This window comes from Diplotaxodon limnothrissa, linkage group LG3 (genome assembly GCF_057381915.1).
Source record: "Diplotaxodon limnothrissa isolate DT_005_m linkage group LG3, D_limnothrissa_male_GT1.1, whole genome shotgun sequence".
NCBI classification, from domain to species: Eukaryota; Metazoa; Chordata; class Actinopteri; order Cichliformes; family Cichlidae; genus Diplotaxodon; species Diplotaxodon limnothrissa.
In genome coordinates this window covers 33398856-33418856 of record NC_140598.1, presented here as the reverse complement: position 1 = coordinate 33418856, position 20001 = coordinate 33398856, and the positions used below count along the sequence as shown (strand labels likewise).

Here is a 20001-nt window from a genome sequence, read left to right as displayed (position 1 = left end):
ATGGTGTTAATACAACCTGAACATCATTTAAACACCACAGGCCTGTGCTGACCCTGTCCATCCCTTTATGACTACAGTGTACCCATTTTCTGATGGCTGTTTCCAGCAGGATAACGCACCATGTCACCATTTAACCAGAGTTAAATATTTTTGAAACCATGTGCCATGCATTATATCAATAAATAGAAATATAATATGAAATTATTATTTATATGAAATGCCTTAGTTATTTATTTACGTCAAATGAATACATAACATTTTAAAAAGAAGGCACTAACAGTTCAGCCTCCGGTCCAGCAGGCGGCGGTAAAACTGAATTACACCATTTAGTCGCCGCCTGTAGATAAAAGGGTGAGGAACTCTGTGTTCCGTCATTTGAGCCTGCAGTCGAGGTGGAGAGTGTTGGTCTGCATCTGGGTAAATATGCGTTTAATCTTTATATTAGTTAATAAATGTAACGTTGTATTTATTAATTACTTTGTGTTGAGATGCAACGTGCCGATATTTACCAGCGATGAGGCGTTTATTTCACGGATGGCGGCAGATTGTGTGTGAGTCGTTGTAAACTTGTCACGTGGTTTTCTCGTAACATCACGTCTGTAGAGTTTATTCAGTTAATTACACTTCAGTTAGAGTTACACCGCTGCGTTAGTCATACATACAAGTGATATATAAATTAAAACTATATGGTGGCATGAAGAGGGTCTAAAATGTGACTGAAGATGTAATAATTTTAAGTTTTATCAATAGGCATGTCAATAGTAGCTCAATTGTTTTATAATTTTTTACAATTTTATTACTATTTTTTTTAAACGCGCCCTTTATTTAAAACGATAAGCAAGGAGTATCCAGAAATTTCCATCAGCTGAACACGTGGTGGGGGTGTTGCACAAATTATAATCAGGGAAATAGACCTTTGGTATCAGATATGGTGAAACAGCATTAAGCTCAGTTATTTTAGGTATACGGTTAATGAATGGGTTACTTACTAAAAATGCATGAAAAATAAAATGATTTTTAAAAATCCTCCTAACTACAAAAAGTGCAAAAGTACGAATTTAGAGCCAACTTGTATTAAAGGAATAATTTACATGATATAATTTTAAAAAAAAATGTCTGCCGCAATCAGATTTGAAATCACTTGCTTATTTAAGACTAATAAGAATGAAATGTAGTTTTCATAGCAAAGTTACAAATTGTCAGTGTCAGTAAAATACCCACTTGAATAAAATCAAATAAGAACTCTTTACTTTAAAAGAAAATACATGGTATGCACACACCTACTAAATTGTCATAGGAACTACTAAATCATAGAAAACATTTTATGCCTAATCTGTATTTATAAATTAAGTAAAACAAGATCGCAAAGGCTAAAGATGTCAAGATCTTGGCCCTTTTGTAGATGCACAGATCTGTAGACTTTGGATGAAACGGCAGACTAGTGTAAAAGCTAATGTGTAGTAATTGTGCTGATTTAACTCTCTTGAGATCCAGTTACTCTGGTCACTGTGGCCTTGAACTATTAACTGAATGGTGTTTTCTTCTTTCAGCTTGATGTTGACGCTTCAACAGCGTTCTTTTTGACGAGGATGACACACACAACAGTTTGTCTCCAGCACAGTCAAGGTAAGTTTTCCTTTGTGCTTTTTGTTATGCATATGAAGCGTCTTCCTGCGCTGTGATGATGTTTTTTCCTGCCATTCGTAGTTTCCACCAGAGGTTTAAACACCAAAGATGGTTCAAATCTTCCTTGGATGTCTGAGCGTTACTAGCTGTTCCTAATTAGCAGCTACTGCTAACATGCTGGCTTTCTAATGCAGCAAGTGTCTCCACAGGTTCCCATCAGCCACAGAGAATGAGCTTAACTGGGACAGCACTGTGTGGAAGGTGCTCTGGTGCATCAGGATGCAAGATGGGGTGAATTCCTCAAGAACTAAAATCTGCAGGTGAGTTTATCAGTTAAGTTACCCACTGATGCATTAACTAAAACTTGTACAGTGTAAGAAAATACTTGCTGACCAGTTAAATCTGTGCCTGGTCTCTAGCCCACTCATCATGGGCATAGTGATTTTCAGTTTTTAAGGATTTCTTTGAACTGCTTTTTCCAGGGTAGACTGTACAGTGTACGTCTTTAATTTCTAGACATACAAATTGAGAACGCAAATTTTAATTACTTTATATTTTCTCTGAAATACCGAGAGAATCTAAATCTTTTTTCCCCTGGAAAAGTGTCTTAAATCTGTAAACCCCCAGTCAGTCGCTATGATGATGATTTTTCCTGCCATTCGTAGTTTCCACCAGAGGTTTAAACACCAAAGATGGTTCAAGTCTTCCTTGGATGTCTGAGCGACTGAAGGGAATTTTTATATATATATATATATATATATATATATATATATATATATATATATATATATATATATATATATATATATATATATATATATATATATATACACACACACACACACACACACACACACACACTCACACTAACATTCATATTTTCTGTTTCTGCCAGTCGTTGCAGAGAATGGCCTTCAGTAAAAGTCATGAAGCTGTTCAGCTGGGTTAGCATGCTGGGTTCAGGGAGTTCTGGACAGAGAGGAGCAGATGTGGATCAGCATCACTGCACCTGATTCTGGGTAAGCTATTAAAGGTAATTTGATCGCGGTACAGCTGCTCTGAGGAGTTTACAGTTCGCTGTGATGACGCTTTTCCTGCCATTCGTAGTTTCCACCAGAGGTTTAAACACCAAAGATGGTTCAAGTCTTCCTTGGATGTCTGAGCGAACACTTTGAAGTTTAACTCTTGTTGATGACTGAGAACCTTCACAGACAACTCTTGTTATTGACACGTCTTCTTTCAGAGCTGACTCTGCCTCGATCTCTGTTTCAGGATGAACGTCTTCAGTTATGCCCACCAGCTGTAAACCTGTTGTGTCACCAAAGCTGTTCCCGGTATGTATTTGTTAATATTTTGGACTTTACCTTTTGAAATTGTTTCGCTGTGATGATGATTTTTCCTGCCATTCGTAGTTTCCACCAGAGGTCTACAGACTAAAGATGGTTCAAATCTTCCTTGGATGTCTGAGCGAACATTTAATTCCTGTTGTATCTTGTGTCTTTCTGCCTTGTGTACTGACCTAAACTCGATCTCACTTTCAGGCTGACTGGATGTTTCTGTAAAGGATCAACCTGCAGACTCTCCAGCACAAGTGTTGGTGGTCAGAGTTCCTGAAGCTGGTAGGTATTCCAAGCTGTTCGTGGCTATGATGGAGATGTATGACACTGTAGTTACAAAAACGGATATTGGATCCTCTTTTCTAATTATCACCATTTGAACATTTGGGTCACATTACTTGTATATGTGTAAGTTTGTACTCTGCTTTAAAGTCCTGGGGTGTTGTAGATGTGTCCCCTTTAACTTTGACTGTAGCCATTTAACTCTTGAGTTTCTCCCCCTAAAAAAGTACATGTGATAGCAATCACGTATAGATTTTTTTTTTTTTTTTTTTTTTTCCCCCTTAAATGCCCGTGAAGCCACAGTCTTTATTAAAACGTGGAAGGGGAATGTTCGCTGTGATGATGTTTTTCCTGCCATTCGTAGTTTCCACCAGAGGTTTAAACACCGAAGATGGTTCAAATCTTCCTTGGATGTCTGAGCGAACATTAGAGGATCGTAGTTCTACTTTTGAATGTCTTTGTTCTAAGAACTAAATTGTATTCTCCCTTTCAGGGAGATAATTGCCACGGATACCAAGGCTAATCTGTGGATTCTCCAGGCTGTTAAAGCTGGTATGTACGGTTACTTGTTGAAGTCTTACGTCTTTGAAGAGTTTATCGCTGTGATGATGATTTTTCCTGCCATTCGTAGTTTCCACCAGAGGTTTAAACACCAAAGATGGTTCAAATCTTCCTTGGATGTCTGAGCGAACATTAGATTGCAGCTTTGCTTGTGAACTCTTCTCTTCCAGATCTAACTTTATCTCAATTTATCTCACTTTCAGGCTGGACGTCAACATTGATGGACCTGCAATCAAACATGAGTCAGCTGTGTAGGGTTTTTTTTTTTTTTTTTTTTTGTTGTAGGTTGAAGTTTGAAAGATGGCTGTCATCTAATCTTAAAAATAAAATGAATCTTAAACAGAAAACAAGCTAGCAGTTTTGTGACTATAAATGAGATGTTCTTAGTTTTGAAATAACTGTTTTTTATTTTCCATGCATGCTGCAAAGTTAGTTTTTTGTATTTTTACTTGTACATAATTTTTAAAGTAATAAAGATCCAATAGGTGTCGAAAGATTTTGTTTTTAATCTGTCTTCTCTTGCTGAAATTCATTCATTCAAATAAGGGGTTTTAGACTGTACACTGTTGCTTCTCGTTGGGCTGCATTGCTTGGGCAAATGCTTAAATATTTGATAGATTGTAACTGATGAAAACTATTCAACATCTAACTCAGTGACATGAAGAAGAATCCCAGAGAACATAAATTGCATCATGTAAATTTTAACACTACAGAATAACATTTGTGAAATGTTTTCAGACATTGAACAACTATATTAGTTCACTATACTGTGAAAACCCAGTGTGTCGAGGACTATTTTGGGAATAAATCAGGCTATACATGAAATGTTGAGTTGGTGTTGGCTGAGAAGTTAGTCAGATTAAGTAGGTAAATGGGTGTACCTGATTTTCTACTTGGTAAAACAGTTACATATTTCTAAGCAACTGACTTTTACACTGTTATGCAGTACCACGTTTTCATATAATACTAATGGGTTACTATTAATAATACTATTAAAAGCTTTTATTTATTTTTTTTAATGACAGTTTTGCTTTACTGTATTTTTCGTGGGTTTCGTATTTGTGGGTCCTCCTTATGCCACCCCAATTAAGGACTTGTTATGGATACAAAATTGAACACAACTCTGGGTACTTCAAGCATAAACCAACCGTGTTGAGCCTTGTCTCACTCAGAGAGATGTTACCTTGGGAAAAACAATCAGTTTAACAAAATGTCCTGATACATACAGGCAAATAATTGAAATTAGGATTGACAGAAAAATAATTCTCACAATTTAGTAACTTCACCCTCTCTGGAAACTAACTCACGCTAAACTGAATTGGAAGAGTGTCAAATAATATCTGATTTAAAAATGAAACTATGATAGCTTTGTTCATAGCTGACAAGGAGGGGTCGCTCTGAATCGCGTTTAATTTTGGCACGCTTGGCCTTCCTTACTCGGTCAGTAGGGACCGGGCTAAGCTAGCTGCTGGCTGCCGGATAGCTTGCACCAGAAGCGCACAGAAAGCAAGACGATGGCGGGTGTACATCCCCAGGTGAGTGAACTAAACTCTTCAGTCTAGCTGTTTATAAACTTTAAAGACCGTTACTGTCCGTGGCAAGTGAAGAAAACAGCTAACTGAGGCTAATTAGCTCCGTAGTTCAGGTGAGCTGTGAATACTGTGGCTTCGACGTGGCACAACAGAGGCATGTTTAAGGAAACGCCTTTCTTATTACAGAAACATTAGGTCTTATGTTGTTATGGTAGAGGCGGGAAACACAGTTCATCAAATAGCTTGTCTCTCAGTTTAGGAAGTTGTGTTAACCTACATTAGTGTCCAGTGAGACCCACAAAGCTCCCAGCTGCTATTTCTGTCCCTCATTCCAGGACGACCTGCTGAAAATGACACACAGAGAAAACTGGAAGTGAGTACACCCTCTTCTGTATTTTCTTTACACGTTACATCCAAAAACATCTGCTTTTTAGTTTGTTTTTTTTTAACAAATATGAAAATAAATGCAGCTTTTGCCCCCCACAAATTCATGTTTAGTCCTGACTCTCCGGCACATGCTTCACTCCTTTCTTAATCCTCCTCTTCATCTTTACAGGGTGCAACACGAGCGCCTGCACATGAAGCACAGAGGACACGAGGCCATGCACGCAGAGATGGTGCTGATCCTCATCGCCACGCTGGTGGTGGCTCAGATAGTCCTGGTGCAGTGGAAGCAGAGGCACCACCGCTCCTACAATGTGAGTGCTGCCAGCAGGGAGGCTAAAGGCACTGATTTGTCCCTTTTTTTATGGTAAAAACCACAAACATGTTTAACAAATTATGTTTAATATAAAAAGTAAATTTTAAAAACAACTCTTCACCACAAGACACAGGGGCACACCACAGGCTTGACACTTTCAGGGTGTGTCACTCCACCTGTTGTCCTCCTGGAGACAGCGCTTACATTTGAGTCTGCCTTAGTGGCTTTTTGGTCAGCGTCTGTGTCAGTGACTCCTGCTGTGGGGAACACCTGTCTTGTCCATCCCACAAAGCTGACAAACACTATGGAATCTTTGTGCGCTATGGGCTGAACCTGGTTGGCACTGCATATCTCATGATGCGAGGTGAATGCATTTGTTGTCGCAATGTCCACAAAATGCACCTTCATGGTCCTGTACCTGCAGGCAGTTTTTCTGTGAGTGAAATAATACTGAATGAGCTGGTCATTGCTGTGAATGTTAGTGAAAAAGTAGCTAAAGTTTAGTTTGTGTGACTGGGTAAATGGAGGATGTTGTATAAAGGACTTGGTCCTCTGGGAGAGAAGAAACGTGCTATTTTCCATTCACGCCACTGTATGCAGCTGGCTTAGTCTGATACTGAATACGGACTGTCTCTGTCCTCAACAGCTGGTGACTCTGGTCCAGATGTGGGTGGTTCCTCTTTACTTCACCATCAAACTGTACTGGTGGCGTTTTCTGTCCATGTGGGGGATGTTCTCCGTCATCACTAGCTACGTCATCTTCAGAGCCACCCGCAAACCGCTGTCCTGCAGGACGCCGAGGTAAGGGGAACGATCCTGCTGGCTCTTAAAACCACTGTGTTGATGGAGATGAAGGCAAACTAAAGACTGACTTTCTTTTACTGAAATAGAAAGACTGAAGATTTCAGAATAGATTATCTGAGTTATGGCATCACATACATACAATTACACCCTGTTTTATCCTTTTGATAGTCATTATACAGTTTACAAAGAGAGACCCGTAACAGTTGTTGACATGTGTCATTATGCTTTATTGATCGGGCATAACAATAGTATAAATGAAGCTTTAGGATTAAGGATTTTCTGTATGTTTATATACTTCTGAGCGTTTTTTGGCCTTCCTAAAGTTTATATAATGGGATGAAAGTGATAAAACCAACAAAACTACAAAAAAGAAAAAGCAAAACCAAATCCCACAAAATACTTTTAAATCAATTTGTTTTTAAAGATATTAAACGATTTGTGCACAAGATACAATTTATTTCTGAACTTTAGCTCCTAATTTCAAAACCCTTTAATTCAAAGCAGATGTGTCCAGTGACATTGTATCATGTTGAGTGATAACTAACAGGACTAATATGGGAGGTTTTCCTAACACCAAGATGAGCAAGACACACAAGTGTTTTGAGCCTTGTTAAATGAGCCTTTAAATAAGGTAGTAAATAAAGCAGTAGTATGTATAGTGCTTAACTTATAATAATAATAATAATGGATTGGATTTATATAGCGCTTTACAATACCACTATTCATTCACTCTCACATTCACACACTGGTGGAGACAAGCTACAGTTGTAGCCACAACTGTAGCTTGACAGAAGCGAGGCTGCCATATCGCGCCATTGGCCCCTCTGGCCAACACCAGTAGGCGGTAGGGTAAAGTGTCTTGCCCAAGGACACAACGACCAGGACAGAGAGCCCGGGGATCGAGCCGGCGACCTTCCGATTACAGATGCGATTCCCAACCCCCTGAGCCACGGTCGCCCCGTGGCTTATTTATGTAAATAAAGTGCGTAAAAAGCAGCTAAGTGAATAAATAATTACGCAAACAACTTCCCAGACAGTTGAACAAGTACATTGATAAACATACAGGGCCTTAAATAAGTATGTCAGTATTTGTTAATTTAAATGAGCCCATTAATAAATAAAGAAGCTCTTAAAATTAGGCAAAAAAAATTGAGTGTGAAGTCAACAAAAAGTACTTAAATAAGTGTGTAATTACCTGAATAATTTTTCATTATACATGTATTTAACTAAACTGATAAATGTGTACAAAGTAAGGAAAGAAGATCATTTACAGCTAATCGCAATGTATGAACAGTTGGAGGCAGTTTCAAAATGTAAGTAGGAGCAAAGTGATCGATGTAAAGCTTATAAAGTAATTAATAATTAACAAAATCTGATTGCGTTTACATTCAGCAGGACTCCAGGGCAGGGATGGGAGTGATGTGGTCTTTGTCTCTTTGAATTTTCAGGATGGTCTACAAGTGGTTTCTGCTCATCTACAAGCTGAGTTATGCAGTCGGGGTTCTGGGCTACATGGCCATCATGTTCACCATGTTCGGCTTCAACGTCTTCTTCAGGTGAGTCAGTGCTGACAGCTCAGCTCTTAATGAGCTTGTTTAATCACACAGAGGTGATTCAAAGCTAATTTGGGCTGTTCCCTTATTCACAAGCAGTTACCACAGTAAGTCGATCTGCATATTTCTATTGGCAGATTTTTTTCACCAGATACAGAGGGAGTTTTTCCTTCCGACTGTCGCCAACGCTTGCTAATAGGGGGTCATATAATTGCAGGGCTTTTTTCCCGGTTTTTGTATTCTTGTAGGATCTTTACTTTACTATATTAAGTGCCTTGAGGCAACTGTTGTGTGTAACTTGGGACTATATAAATAAAATAGAATTGAGAGCCTTTCCTGACAAAACCATGTTACACAATGGAGCCACTGTTCATACAATAGTGGCTGTTAAACACTGAAAGTATTCAAACGAAAAGTATTCAGAAATCAAAATGTAGACACACAGTCTGCTTCAGTCACTGTCAGAAACCCAGGTTATTGGAGTTGTGTACTTTGTAATGAATTTTTTTATTTTCTGCTTTCTGTTTTCACTGAGTTTCGTTTACACTTAGTTTCACTTCGATAAGTTTCATTTCCACTAAGTTTCATTTCCAGAACGGACTAAACATGCAGAAAGTTACCAGTGCCACTCAAGTGTAGCAGTGAACTGTAGATGGTGCTAACGTGTTGACTTCTGGTTGAGTTTACGGCCATCACTGAGTTCTGTTTTATTTGAGGTTTCAATTGCCTGGAAGAGTTTAAGATAGTGAGACAAAACACAAATAAACCTCTTTCAGTGGAAGTATTGAAAAGTTTTCGTTAAGAGTCACTCCATGAAAAATCAGTTCTGAGCCAGTATATGAGGACGATACAGTGGACATGAATGTCCCTTCATGTCCCCATACATTTATCACAAGTTGAACAGGCAGGTAAACTACAAGACATGAAGAGAGCATCCATTGATCCTGATACAAACCAGATTTTGCAGTTGGAGAGGTTATAAAATTGATGTGCTTGTGGTTTTTAACAGACCTTAAACATATTTTCAGTCCAGATGTGGTTTTCTCCTTGCTTAGGATATACACCAGGCTTAAGGATACAGGAACTATAATTAAAAACAGCTATCAAACAGTAGTCCTTTCACCTTTTACAGGACAGACTACCTTCAGATACAGTGTAACGCCTCTTTAGTGGCTTTTTAGATGCTAAGTGGTAGTTACATAACTCCATTTAAACACCTCTCAGTTCCATTGAGCACAGTTAAATTAGCTGTACTGACATGATTACAGCTACATAACAGAGTTATTCCTTTTTCTCTTTGTACAGGATCAAAGCAGAGGACTCGATGGATGTTGGTGTGATTATGCTGTTTTATGGACTTTACTACGGCGTCATGGGCAGAGACTTTGCTGAAATCTGTTCGGACTGCATGGCTTCTACAATCGGGGTAAAACGTTCTTCTTCTTTTTTTTTTTCTTTTTTTTTGCCCTCCCAGGTCAACATAACAGCCTTCAGCTAGTTTGTGAATAAATAAAGCTAACAGTGTTTTGAACTACAATTAAATTAAGCTTAAGTGCTTGCAAACAGTACAAATAGTCTTGGAGGCTGTCATCATTTTTGAAGTTTAACACAAACACGATCAAAAACAGTTTTGAAAGAAAATTGTTTTTGTATATAAATCCATAAAAGTAAAATAATGATGACCTGTAATTCTATGCTCTGCTGATGTAGCACTTTTGTGTTTCCAGTACTACAACAAGGGTGGCATGCCCAGCAGGAACCTAACCAATGATATCTGTGCGGTCTGTGGTCAGAGGATCCTGGTGAACGTGGAGGAGGAAGGATTTATAGAAGACACCTACCAGCTCTCCTGTGGACACTTGTATCCTAAAGCCCTCTTAAATGCAGCTCAACTTCTTTTAAGGTTCTTGAAGACATTTAACCTCTCGTCTGAAAGCCTTCTTCAGTTCCAACAGCTGACAGGGAGTCCCAGTTATTTAACCATCCATATGATTACTACCTTGGAGGTGTCCCTGAGAGACCCTAACCCACCTCATCAACATTTGAATTGTTAGGGCACATGAGGCAATAGTACAACTTCCTGGAGAGTTTCTTGGATGGCCTCTGAACCGTACGATTGCATTAAATTCCTCCAAAAGTGGAAAAAAACACTCAAGGTCTGGTTCAGTGACTTTAGTTAGCCAAGCTTAGCAGGAAAGTAACAGCTACAGCCACCTATGTCAGGGAGCCACCTGTAAATCAAAATGGCTCTCGGAGTTATGATGATGATGAGTTTTCTGTAAACAGGTTGCTCTTTCTGCCTTAACTCAATGCTGAACCAACAGATTCCACGAGTTCTGCATCCGTGGCTGGTGCATTGTTGGCAAGAAGCAGACATGTCCATACTGCAATGAGAAGGTTGACTTGAAGAGGATGATGAACAACCCGTATCCTTTTGCTGATTGAAGTTTTGGTGGGTTGTTTGTTATTTGTTGTTGTTGGTTTTTTTTTCTTTAAAAAAAGAAGATAACATTGAATTAATGAATAAATAAGTAGAAACTTCTTCAGATCTTCATAGAAAGTGATTTCTATGAAGCAAGTCATCTCCAAATAACTGAAAAAAAGCGTAGACTATTAACATTGTCCTTGTAACAGTCAACATTATGTTCTTTTACTTATTTGATTTCACTGCTCTTTATTAATACAGTGCACCCCCAAAGTTTGTCTAAAAAACATGATGTTTGTCCTTAATGCCTCAATTTCCAGCTGGGAGAAGACGCATGTCCTTTATGGGCAGCTTCTCGACTGGCTCAGATACCTGGTTGCTTGGCAACCCATCATCATTGGTATAGTTCACGGCATTAATTTCTCCCTGGGCCTCGAGTAAAGCCCAGAGGAACACCGCCATAAGTACGGCTGGAGTTGAGTTACACTCAGGACAGGTGTGGTAGCAAACTGTCACACAAGGAACCGATTGCAGCTGCTTTCAAAGCATTTCGTTTCGTGTTCTCGGACTGAACTCTTGCACGGTTTACTGCAGAGTAAATGGAAAACGTCAGAGTCTCAACACGACCCCAAAACTGCTGCCAACCCAAATAAAACGATTGGAGTGCAGAGCCAGTATTTTGGAAGATGAATCTAGTTTGGTCCTTCTGGAAGTGTTGCTGTCATTCATGCTATTTCTGTTTACCTGAAAGGTGCTTTACTTTTTTCCATCTTACAGATTTAGTGATTAATTTGCACACTCCTTCAGTGTTTTTTTGTTTTTGTTTTTTAAATATAATAATAATATATTATATAATATTTCTCCTTCCCATTAGACTTCATGTGTATTTGGATCGTTGCAGCTCTTTGCACATTGTTTTAAAAATGACAGCTCTGGGTTACACTTACACTTATAATTGTAACATGACAGTATTTGAGTGTGCCAATGCAAAGTACTGAAGCATGCTGTGTATTATGTGTAATCTTGATTCTGTTTGCTGTTCTTCTGTTTCTGTTACAGTTTGGCATACGTCTCCCACAGCATTGATAAAACTCAGAAGTCTGGTGTAACTCTCGGTACCAATTTGTTGTACAGTTTTCACAGAGTTCAAAAGGTGTTGTACTTTCTCCTCCCGTGAGAATGAAAGTGAAACCCAAGTCTACTCTGACATGCTAGCTCTCGAGCATATTAAATCATATGAATGCAATTGCAAGTTTAAACGGGTCACAACCGGGATTCGACTTATAATAACTGAATGGTGATGAGTACATGTTTATCATAGTCGCAGTTCAGGTTTGATGAAAAATTTAGTTTTTGCCTTGAATCTGCAGCTACAGCCTGAATTTCTGACATGTTTTTCCTGTTGTTTCATGCCTCGACATTCACATGTAAACTTAAATATTGGGATTTCTCTTTCACAGAAATCTCAAATTGTTGGTGTTGGTGGTTCCAGTCAAAGAATATATCTGGTATAATACATGAATTAGCACACTCCCGGCTGTAAGAAGCTGATGTATTGTCACCCTGCTGAGTGGGCAGGTAGTTTGTGGATAAGAAGCAACATAGGATTTTGAAATGGATGCCATAGGTGCATCTACTGAAAATCTCAAGAAAAGTTTGAATCAAACTAAGACAAGTGTTACTCAGTCCAGTCTAAACAGTTTTGTACAACTGTTTACATTTAATGTACTTTTTTTTCCCCATTATGTTTTAATTTATATGAAGCTGATGTTAATGTTGAAGTTGATGGTTAATGGTCAGCCTAATGTAGCAGTAGATGTCAATATGTCAGATTTGTGTTTATTAATGAGTTTTCATAGACTTATTAGAGTAGGACCATTTAAAGGCCCAGTTCCAATCCAGTACTTATTCACATTCATTCTATTACTTTAGAGGGCCATTCAGAACTTCATGTTTACATTTTCATTTTTTATTTTTTTTTAATGAAAATGGAAAGAGACTCTGCTTTCATTCACTGCAGATATCTATAAATACATGGTTTTTGCCAGAGATTGTAGAGTCTTAGGTGTTTTTGATATGTGCACAAGCAGCAATCTCCAAGGCTTAAATAGGGCCACATCAACATGTACACAGCTATTTTTGAAAATGCTAATTTTTTTCTATGCATTTGTGCTTTTCGGCATAAACAGCATTTTGAGTCACTGAAAACTGAGATGTCATGCTGTGTGCCACGTTATTGTTTACATGAGATAAATTTTTACCATTTAAAAAAAAAAAAAAAAAAATTTACTGTTGCTATTAATTTTACTATCTGCCGTTTTTACACGCTTGCATATACACACGCAGTTACTGTCCCTCCATTTAGAAAGACAGAGGCATCAGAGCGAACTTTGGACGTGGCTTTAGGTTTTGTGAGGGTACAATACCCTGTTTACTCTTTTTCCTCCTGGGCTTCTAGACTTCTGATTGGCCAACATTGCTACACCGTTTGGATTTGGCATGTTCTTGACAGCGTTTGACTTCATTTTTAGCGTTTACATGTGGATAGAGATATTTTTTTCAAAACTGCACGTGTGGAAGGGATAAAAAAAATAAATAAAAAAACAAAACAGAAAATCTCAGTTTTCAAAAATACCCGTGTACGTGTGGATGTAGCCTAAGTGCCAAAAACTGTGACTCCTTTAATGGCTGGTTAAAGCTGGCTTTAAAGGTAAGTCTATCCATCCACAGAAGCTAATGTGATAATTCCAGTCTGTGGGTATGGGAATGTGTAAGGAATGGTTTGGGACTGGGCATCAGTTTCATGTGAACAGTTTGAAGATTGGAAGTTATATGTGCATCAGGTAGAAAGCTTTCCTTTGCCAAGTCAGACTGCTTTCTTATCACAACTGCTGCTGATTACTTTAATCTTTCATTTATTAAATACAAAGTCGTTAAAAAAGGTGCTTAAGGTTATGTGGCTCTCTTCATTTTAATAAAAATGTGGTTTCCATAGTGTTGGTTGTGTTGGAGCGAAGTCAGCAATAAGCTTGATGTAAAGTACATATATTAATATGGAAAAATGGAGGACAGACACAGGGTGTCAGCACAAGCTACGTACAAACATGAGCAACAATGATGACTGCAGTTGCATTATCAGCAGTGCATGGCAACAAAAGAGGATATCTAGAAGTTACAAAGCAAAGCTTCAAGAAATTTACAACTTTAAAAAAGCCCAAAGCATACATTTTAAGTCATACTGACAAAGGCTTTTTCACTGGTCAAAATACGGTTAAAATTCCTTCTGGGGTTTTTCCGTGTTAGTTACATCACATTTTTCCTGCTGTGAATCATTTCCGTTCTTTGTTGAAGTCCTTAGTCAGTGAATCTTGCTACCCGCCCAAATTTGAAATTCAAAATTTTAATTAAACCAATCACACAGCTCCTGCCCGGAGCAAAGTTTGTGACGTTCTCAGATTAGGACACGTGTAAGCCATTGACGGTTATTACGCTAATATACTGATACCTCAAAGCTTTCTCAGACTTCACAGATCCACACTTTGTCTGCTTTTGTAAGCTGAAATGCCATGAGGAGAAACTGAAGACCTATTTCTTTCTCTCTTTTTTTGGATTCTGAAGAAAAAGTTCATCACTAACAGGTAAGTTAATGTTCACTGCAGAAATACACTTTATTCTGGAGTGCATTCTAACAGCTCTTTTATTGTCTTTCAGCTTAATTATTAAACAAATGTGTTTACATAATCACCTTTTAATCCAAATAATTCACAGGAATGAAAGTGTTGATGTTTTTAATGGTGTAAGAGCAGGTTCCAACTACTTTTGTTACACTGGAAAAAGCGAGGGAAATAAAAGCAAGTAAGAATATATTGTTTTTTTTTTTATTTAATGACAAGCTGTTCAGGCTACAAAGAACAAAGTGCTTCCTTCAGCCTTTGTTTCGCTTGCAGCAGGCACTCATCAAGGACATCGGTTTCAAACCGCTATTTAAACAGGCTGTCTTAATATGGCAACACATGCTGACCACAGGACAGAGGGATCAGGCAGACAGTTTTACTTTGAAAATCTCAGATTTGACTAAATTACCCTACACAGACAAGCTACAACAATTTCTAATTTGTTACAATATAGATTCAAACAAATCACAACCACAAAACAGTAAAGCATGATGGTGCCAGCTTTTGGTTTCCTCCAGGAGCAACTGCTCATGTAATAGGTCAAAAAATGTAGTAGGTATTTCAAAACAGACTTAAAATGCTGATGAGCAGGCTCCATACTGGTTGGTTAAAAGGCATGACTCTAAAGCAGCGGTCTCCAACCTTTTTTGCGCCACGGACCAGTTTATGCCCGACAATATTTTCACGGACCGGCCTTTAAGGTGTCGCGGATAAATACAACAAAATAAAACTAGTACCGGTACCGAAAAAAAGATTTATTCATAACACACGTGAAAAGACCCAGGAAAACTGAGTTAACGATAAAAACGATAACAAAATAACGCTGAAAACCGATAAAAACCCTGAAAACCATACATTTCACACCTGAGCCTCAACTCTCGCAGCCCAGTACCGGTCCGAGGCCCGGGGGTTGGGGACTGCTGCTCTAAAGGACAAGTACAAGGACAAGCCACATTCTTGACTTTTGGTGGGCAAATTTGTTCCTACTTGTGCAGCCAAGTCTGAGCTTTCTGGTTGCTCAGCGTATGTGAAATCACCATTGTATATGATGCTCAGGCAGATGATTAAATAACTGTGCTAAAAAGGATTAGTTTGAAAGGGAGTGTTTAAACTTTTTGGCATTTTTAATAATATTAGAATATGTGTTATAATTGTGGTGTTGGATAATGGCAACAAGCCAACAATCAATGGGGATTTTTTTGTGTGGACATTTTTAGACATTAATTATCTATCTGATGAGGATTTGAGTAAAAAAAACTGAGCCTGCTGGTGTGAGGCATCTGGTGAAGACTTCCCCACCTTTAACCCCAACAAAAACAAGCACATACCCTATTTTTAATTTCAGGAGAAAATGCCTCCCAAACGACAATAGAAAATGGGGGACATCAGGCGCTTTTTAGCAAGGCAAACTGTGAGTAAAATGCTAATAAAAGTGCTGTGTCCATCCTTCCCCATTTATAATATGGATATCTATATCACTTGTCGCCAAAAATTTTGTTGTATGTGCGTTTGTGTGTGTGTGGTGGGTTTGTTGTTGTTTTTTTAAAATCAGGACAGCCCTGGTGGTAGCAGCATCAGTGCGAGCATGGAGCCACAGGGAGCTACACCCTCTCAGGTGACGTCTTATGTTGGTGTGAAAGGAGCTAATTGTTAAACTTTTTTTTTTTAATATAGTTACATTTTTAAGTTTTTAATATGTTTAATATTACAGCCACAGGTCTTTTGCACACATCTCTGTTTCACAATTCAATATTTTGTCTCCTTTTCTGTCTTCATTTATTTATTTGCACTATTTGTATTTTTTCTGTTCTATTTCTATTGTATATATTAACCGGCATCTGAGGGTGGACAGCAAAGAAAGAATTTCATTGCATAGAGAAATGCTTTTTTTTTTCTTTGGACACATGACAATAAACACTTTGAATCTTGAATAATTTGATATGTATTTATATATTTTATTTTAATATCTGTTATTTCTGCAGGGATTTACGCCAACTCGACTAAAGGAGGAAAATGACAGTGATTTCACTTTAAGTGTACCGTGTTACATTACATGACCAAAATACTGCTCTGCTTCTTTAGTACCACTGTGCTTCTAACCATCTCGCTCTAATTTCCTCTAGGTTCAACATTCCCATGAATTTACGGTGAAATTCAATCAAGCTAGTTATGAATATACTGTTCAGTGTAATCAGCTTTGCACAGTGCTGGAAGCCATAAAATCAAATGAGAAATGCAACGAGAAGATTAAGTGTGCAGATGAGAACATTATCATTCAGCTAGGTAAAGAGGATAAGAAGTCAATTGTTGCAACACATTTCCCCTGTTCTTGTATTGATGATGGTGAGTGTCTGATCATATCATGTAGAGCAGAAAAAGTTGAAGGTAAAGTCCAACATTCCAAAATAGTGCATCCAAAAGGGCACTATTCTGTCTTCTATATAGACACAGTTGGTGGGCTACACACTAAAACAAAGGAACTTTTTAAAAATAATGATGTAAAACAGTTCAAGAACCTCTGTGTTTATGGAGAAAAGGGAATAACTGTGGCTGAGGCTCTGAAGAGAGACGGTCGCTTCATTGATGACCTTGGTAACTTTGAGCTGTCCAACAATCAGGATCCCAAACGCCTCACTGTATGCACACAAAAGGTAGAAAAACTACACCAGAAACAATTCAAGATACGCCTTCCAAAAGATAAAAAAGAAAACAATGGAAAGTCACAAGAAAGCCCAACAAATAATTCTCAAAGTAATTGTGAAAGAAGATCAGGGTCAGAGATCGTCTATTTAGCACAACAGGAGGGAATCCGTGTAAAAACCGCAGTGAAAGAAACCAGCAGTGATGTTGATAGAAACAAGATTTATGAACTACTGCGTGAGCAGTTTCCAGATCTGAAACGATGGATGGAGAGTAGATTCCCTGGTGATTTGTATCAGGAAGCACTGAATCTCAGGAAGGAAAACTTTGGAAAGATCCAGCAGTCCTTCAGTGAAGTTCACAGAGTCAGGAAGCTGCTAGAACTGGGAAAGTCAGTTTGCAAAGTCATTGTTAAGGATGTTTCAATGGGAACAGGCTTCGTGCTGTTTGATACTTTCATCCTGACTAGCGCACATTTGTTTGATGGTTACGTTGAAGGAAAGGCGCTGCAGCAGGATGTAGAAGTGTTTGCTGTATTTGACTACGAGAAGTCTGAGCCAGAAACAAATGTCTACTACTTTAGAGCAGAGAATACATTCACTGACTTTGATGCTGATCTAGATTATGCAGTTCTGGAGCTCAACCCTGAAGGCTCAAAACCAAACCAGCAAACAAGAGCACAGAACATAAAGGTACCACCAGGGCTGCTCAGTGAGTTTGGACCACTGCCTGCCAATGGTGAAGCCTGCATCATTGGACACCCAGCAGGGCGAGTGAAAGAAATGGATCCTACATGTATCATTGAGACAGATAAGAGAGGGCAGGCTATTGATGAACATTTGTATCAGTACAAAAACCTGCTCATCATCAAAACAATCAGTGATTGGCTCAAAGAGCATGGCATTAATGACATATTGATAGGTGGATGTAAAGCAGGAAAGGTAGCGACCTACCACACTTTCATGTATCACGGTGCCTCTGGTTCTCCAGTGTTTGATGGACTTGGCAGAGTTTTTGGTTTGCACACTGCAGGTTATGTCTGTGATTCAGTCAACAGTGATGAGAGCGTCATTGAATATGCCATTCCTCTTCTTACTATATTTAAAAACTTTGTGGAAAATCTGAAGGAAAGTGAAAATGAGGAGCTGTTGAAGAAAGTTGAGAAGGCAGCAAAAAGAAACCCACACCTGAAAGAGATACTCAATGCTGAGGAGCCAATGGAAGTCAGTTAGGTATACAGATTAGGGCAAGTTGCAAACTATTTCTGATTTCAGAGATTCCTTTTTTTCTAATGCATTATTCTTCAAAGAATTGAACACATAAGATGTAACCTGAACCTGTGCCTCTGGGGACCTGTGGTATAAGGCACAGGAGGATTTGAAGCTTAGTGAAGTTACTGTAGCCCTATACTGAGAGAGATTACAGTCAAAGCTTATACTGCAGACATAACCTCATGCTGAGTAAAATAATTTATATAATAAGAAAATTTCTGACTTTGCGACTGAAAAACACAGATACTGTGTATTTACCCTTAAAGGCACACTACAATGATATAGAAGTGATGTTTTAAAACCAAGCTCGTAGCTGGCCTTAGTTTAATGTTTAGATTTTAGTAGAAGTTTCTACTTAGTGGGTGTGTAGCTGTCTGTTCAGATGTATTACCCAGGGTTTTTATTATGTCTGTTCTTTTTTGTTTTATAACTACTGGTGGAATGAAAACCATCCTTTGAAAATCATGTTTTTTACCCCTTGTGTTTTAACATTGCTGTGTATGTTTAGTACAATGTAATACAAACCATATGCTGTTAACCTGTTTGTGACATGTTTAGTGTTGTCATTATGAACTATAATGTTTCTTTGTTTTAAACTTTCCTTCCTGTTGAAAAAGGAAATTTGTTTATTTCAAGTCAAGATTCTTTACACTCTATTCTTGAAAAACCCACACAGGAAAAGATTTTCTGTCAGACACATTTTTTGAGGTTTGGTGTACGTGTCTTTTTGGCAAAACTTCCCAAAGATAAAACGTGTCATAGTGAGTAACACCAATCCTTTTCTCCTGTTATTATTTCAGTTCTGAATAAAATTAAAAAAAAAATGCTAAACTCACCTTCATGTTAGAGTGGTTCAATTTTTCAAAACTGGTGGGAGAAACGTTTTGTTTCATCCAAGTGACTTCTTCGGTCTAGAGTGTATAAGAATATACTTATACAGTGGGGCAAAAAAGTATTTAGTCAGCCACCGATTGTGCAAGTTCCCCCACCTAAAATGATGACAGAGGTCAGTAATTTGCACCAGAGGTACACTTCAACTGTGAGAGACAGAATGTGAAAAAAAAAAATCCATGAATTCACATGGTAGGATTTGTAAAGAATTTATTCGTAAATCAGGGTGGATAATAAGTATTTGGTCAAAAACAAAAATACAACTCAATACTTTGTAACATAACCTTTGTTGGCAATAACAGAGGTCAAACGTTTACTATAGGTCTTTACCAGGTTTGCACACACAGTAGCTGGTATTTTGGCCCATTCCTCCATGCAGATCTTCTCGAGAGCAGTGATGTTTTGGGGCTGTCGCCGAGCAACACGGACTTTCAACTCCCGCCACAGATTTTCTATGGGGTTGAGGTCTGGAGACTGGCTAGGCCACTCCAGGACTTTCAAATGCTTCTTACGGAGCCACTCCTTTGTTGCCCGGGCGGTGTGTTTTGGATCATTGTCATGTTGGAAGACCCAGCCGCGTTTCATCTTCAAAGTTCTCACTGATGGAAGGAGGTTTTGGCTCAAAATCTCACGATACATGGCCCCATTCATTCTGTCCTTAACACGGATCAGTCGTCCTGTCCCCTTGGCAGAAAAACAGCTCCA

The 20001-nt window shown here is 38.5% G+C and overlaps 2 protein-coding genes, 1 long non-coding RNA gene and 6 other non-coding genes across 10 annotated transcripts; all 9 read left to right on the top strand.

The window, feature by feature from the left end:
* Positions 1-381: 381 nt before the first annotated feature.
* Positions 382-4072, top strand: LOC146635460 (uncharacterized). Its single transcript, XR_014905474.1, has 8 exons — positions 382-417; positions 1551-1626; positions 1836-1946; positions 2522-2645; positions 2899-2960; positions 3168-3245; positions 3739-3797; positions 4010-4072. It is a non-coding gene; the product is annotated as an uncharacterized LOC146635460 (long non-coding RNA).
* Positions 1674-1766, top strand: LOC146635466 (small nucleolar RNA SNORD14). Its single transcript, XR_014905545.1, has one exon. It is a non-coding gene; the product is annotated as a small nucleolar RNA SNORD14 (small nucleolar RNA).
* Positions 2258-2350, top strand: LOC146635465 (small nucleolar RNA SNORD14). The gene has a single exon (XR_014905965.1). It is a non-coding gene; the product is annotated as a small nucleolar RNA SNORD14 (small nucleolar RNA).
* Positions 2701-2792, top strand: LOC146635464 (small nucleolar RNA SNORD14). The gene has a single exon (XR_014905641.1). It is a non-coding gene; the product is annotated as a small nucleolar RNA SNORD14 (small nucleolar RNA).
* LOC146635463 (small nucleolar RNA SNORD14) lies at positions 3005-3097 on the top strand. Its single transcript, XR_014905743.1, has one exon. It is a non-coding gene; the product is annotated as a small nucleolar RNA SNORD14 (small nucleolar RNA).
* On the top strand, positions 3577-3668 carry LOC146635462 (small nucleolar RNA SNORD14). The gene has a single exon (XR_014906076.1). It is a non-coding gene; the product is annotated as a small nucleolar RNA SNORD14 (small nucleolar RNA).
* LOC146635461 (small nucleolar RNA SNORD14) lies at positions 3843-3935 on the top strand. The gene has a single exon (XR_014905854.1). It is a non-coding gene; the product is annotated as a small nucleolar RNA SNORD14 (small nucleolar RNA).
* Positions 4073-5261: 1189 nt separating the features above from the next.
* LOC146635459 (RING finger protein 175-like) lies at positions 5262-11502 on the top strand. 2 transcript variants are annotated; one of them, XM_085350573.1, is made up of 9 exons: positions 5262-5341; positions 5674-5711; positions 5895-6036; positions 6685-6839; positions 8291-8398; positions 9701-9821; positions 10123-10256; positions 10720-10821; positions 11151-11502. In XM_085350573.1, the coding sequence occupies exons 1-9, from the start codon at positions 5321-5323 to the stop codon at positions 11224-11226; spliced, it is 897 nt and encodes a 298-aa protein (XP_085206699.1). In that variant the 5' UTR covers positions 5262-5320; the 3' UTR covers positions 11227-11502. The 2 variants fall into 2 exon arrangements, with proteins under 2 accessions (XP_085206699.1, XP_085206698.1); XM_085350572.1 differs by having other exon boundaries at positions 11141-11502.
* Positions 11503-16052: 4550 nt separating this feature from the next.
* LOC146635458 (serine protease FAM111A-like) lies at positions 16053-18366 on the top strand. Its single transcript, XM_085350566.1, has 3 exons — positions 16053-16109; positions 16477-16530; positions 16618-18366. The coding sequence occupies exons 1-3, from the start codon at positions 16080-16082 to the stop codon at positions 18364-18366; spliced, it is 1833 nt and encodes a 610-aa protein (XP_085206692.1). The 5' UTR covers positions 16053-16079.
* The last annotated feature ends 1635 nt before the right edge of the window (positions 18367-20001 follow it).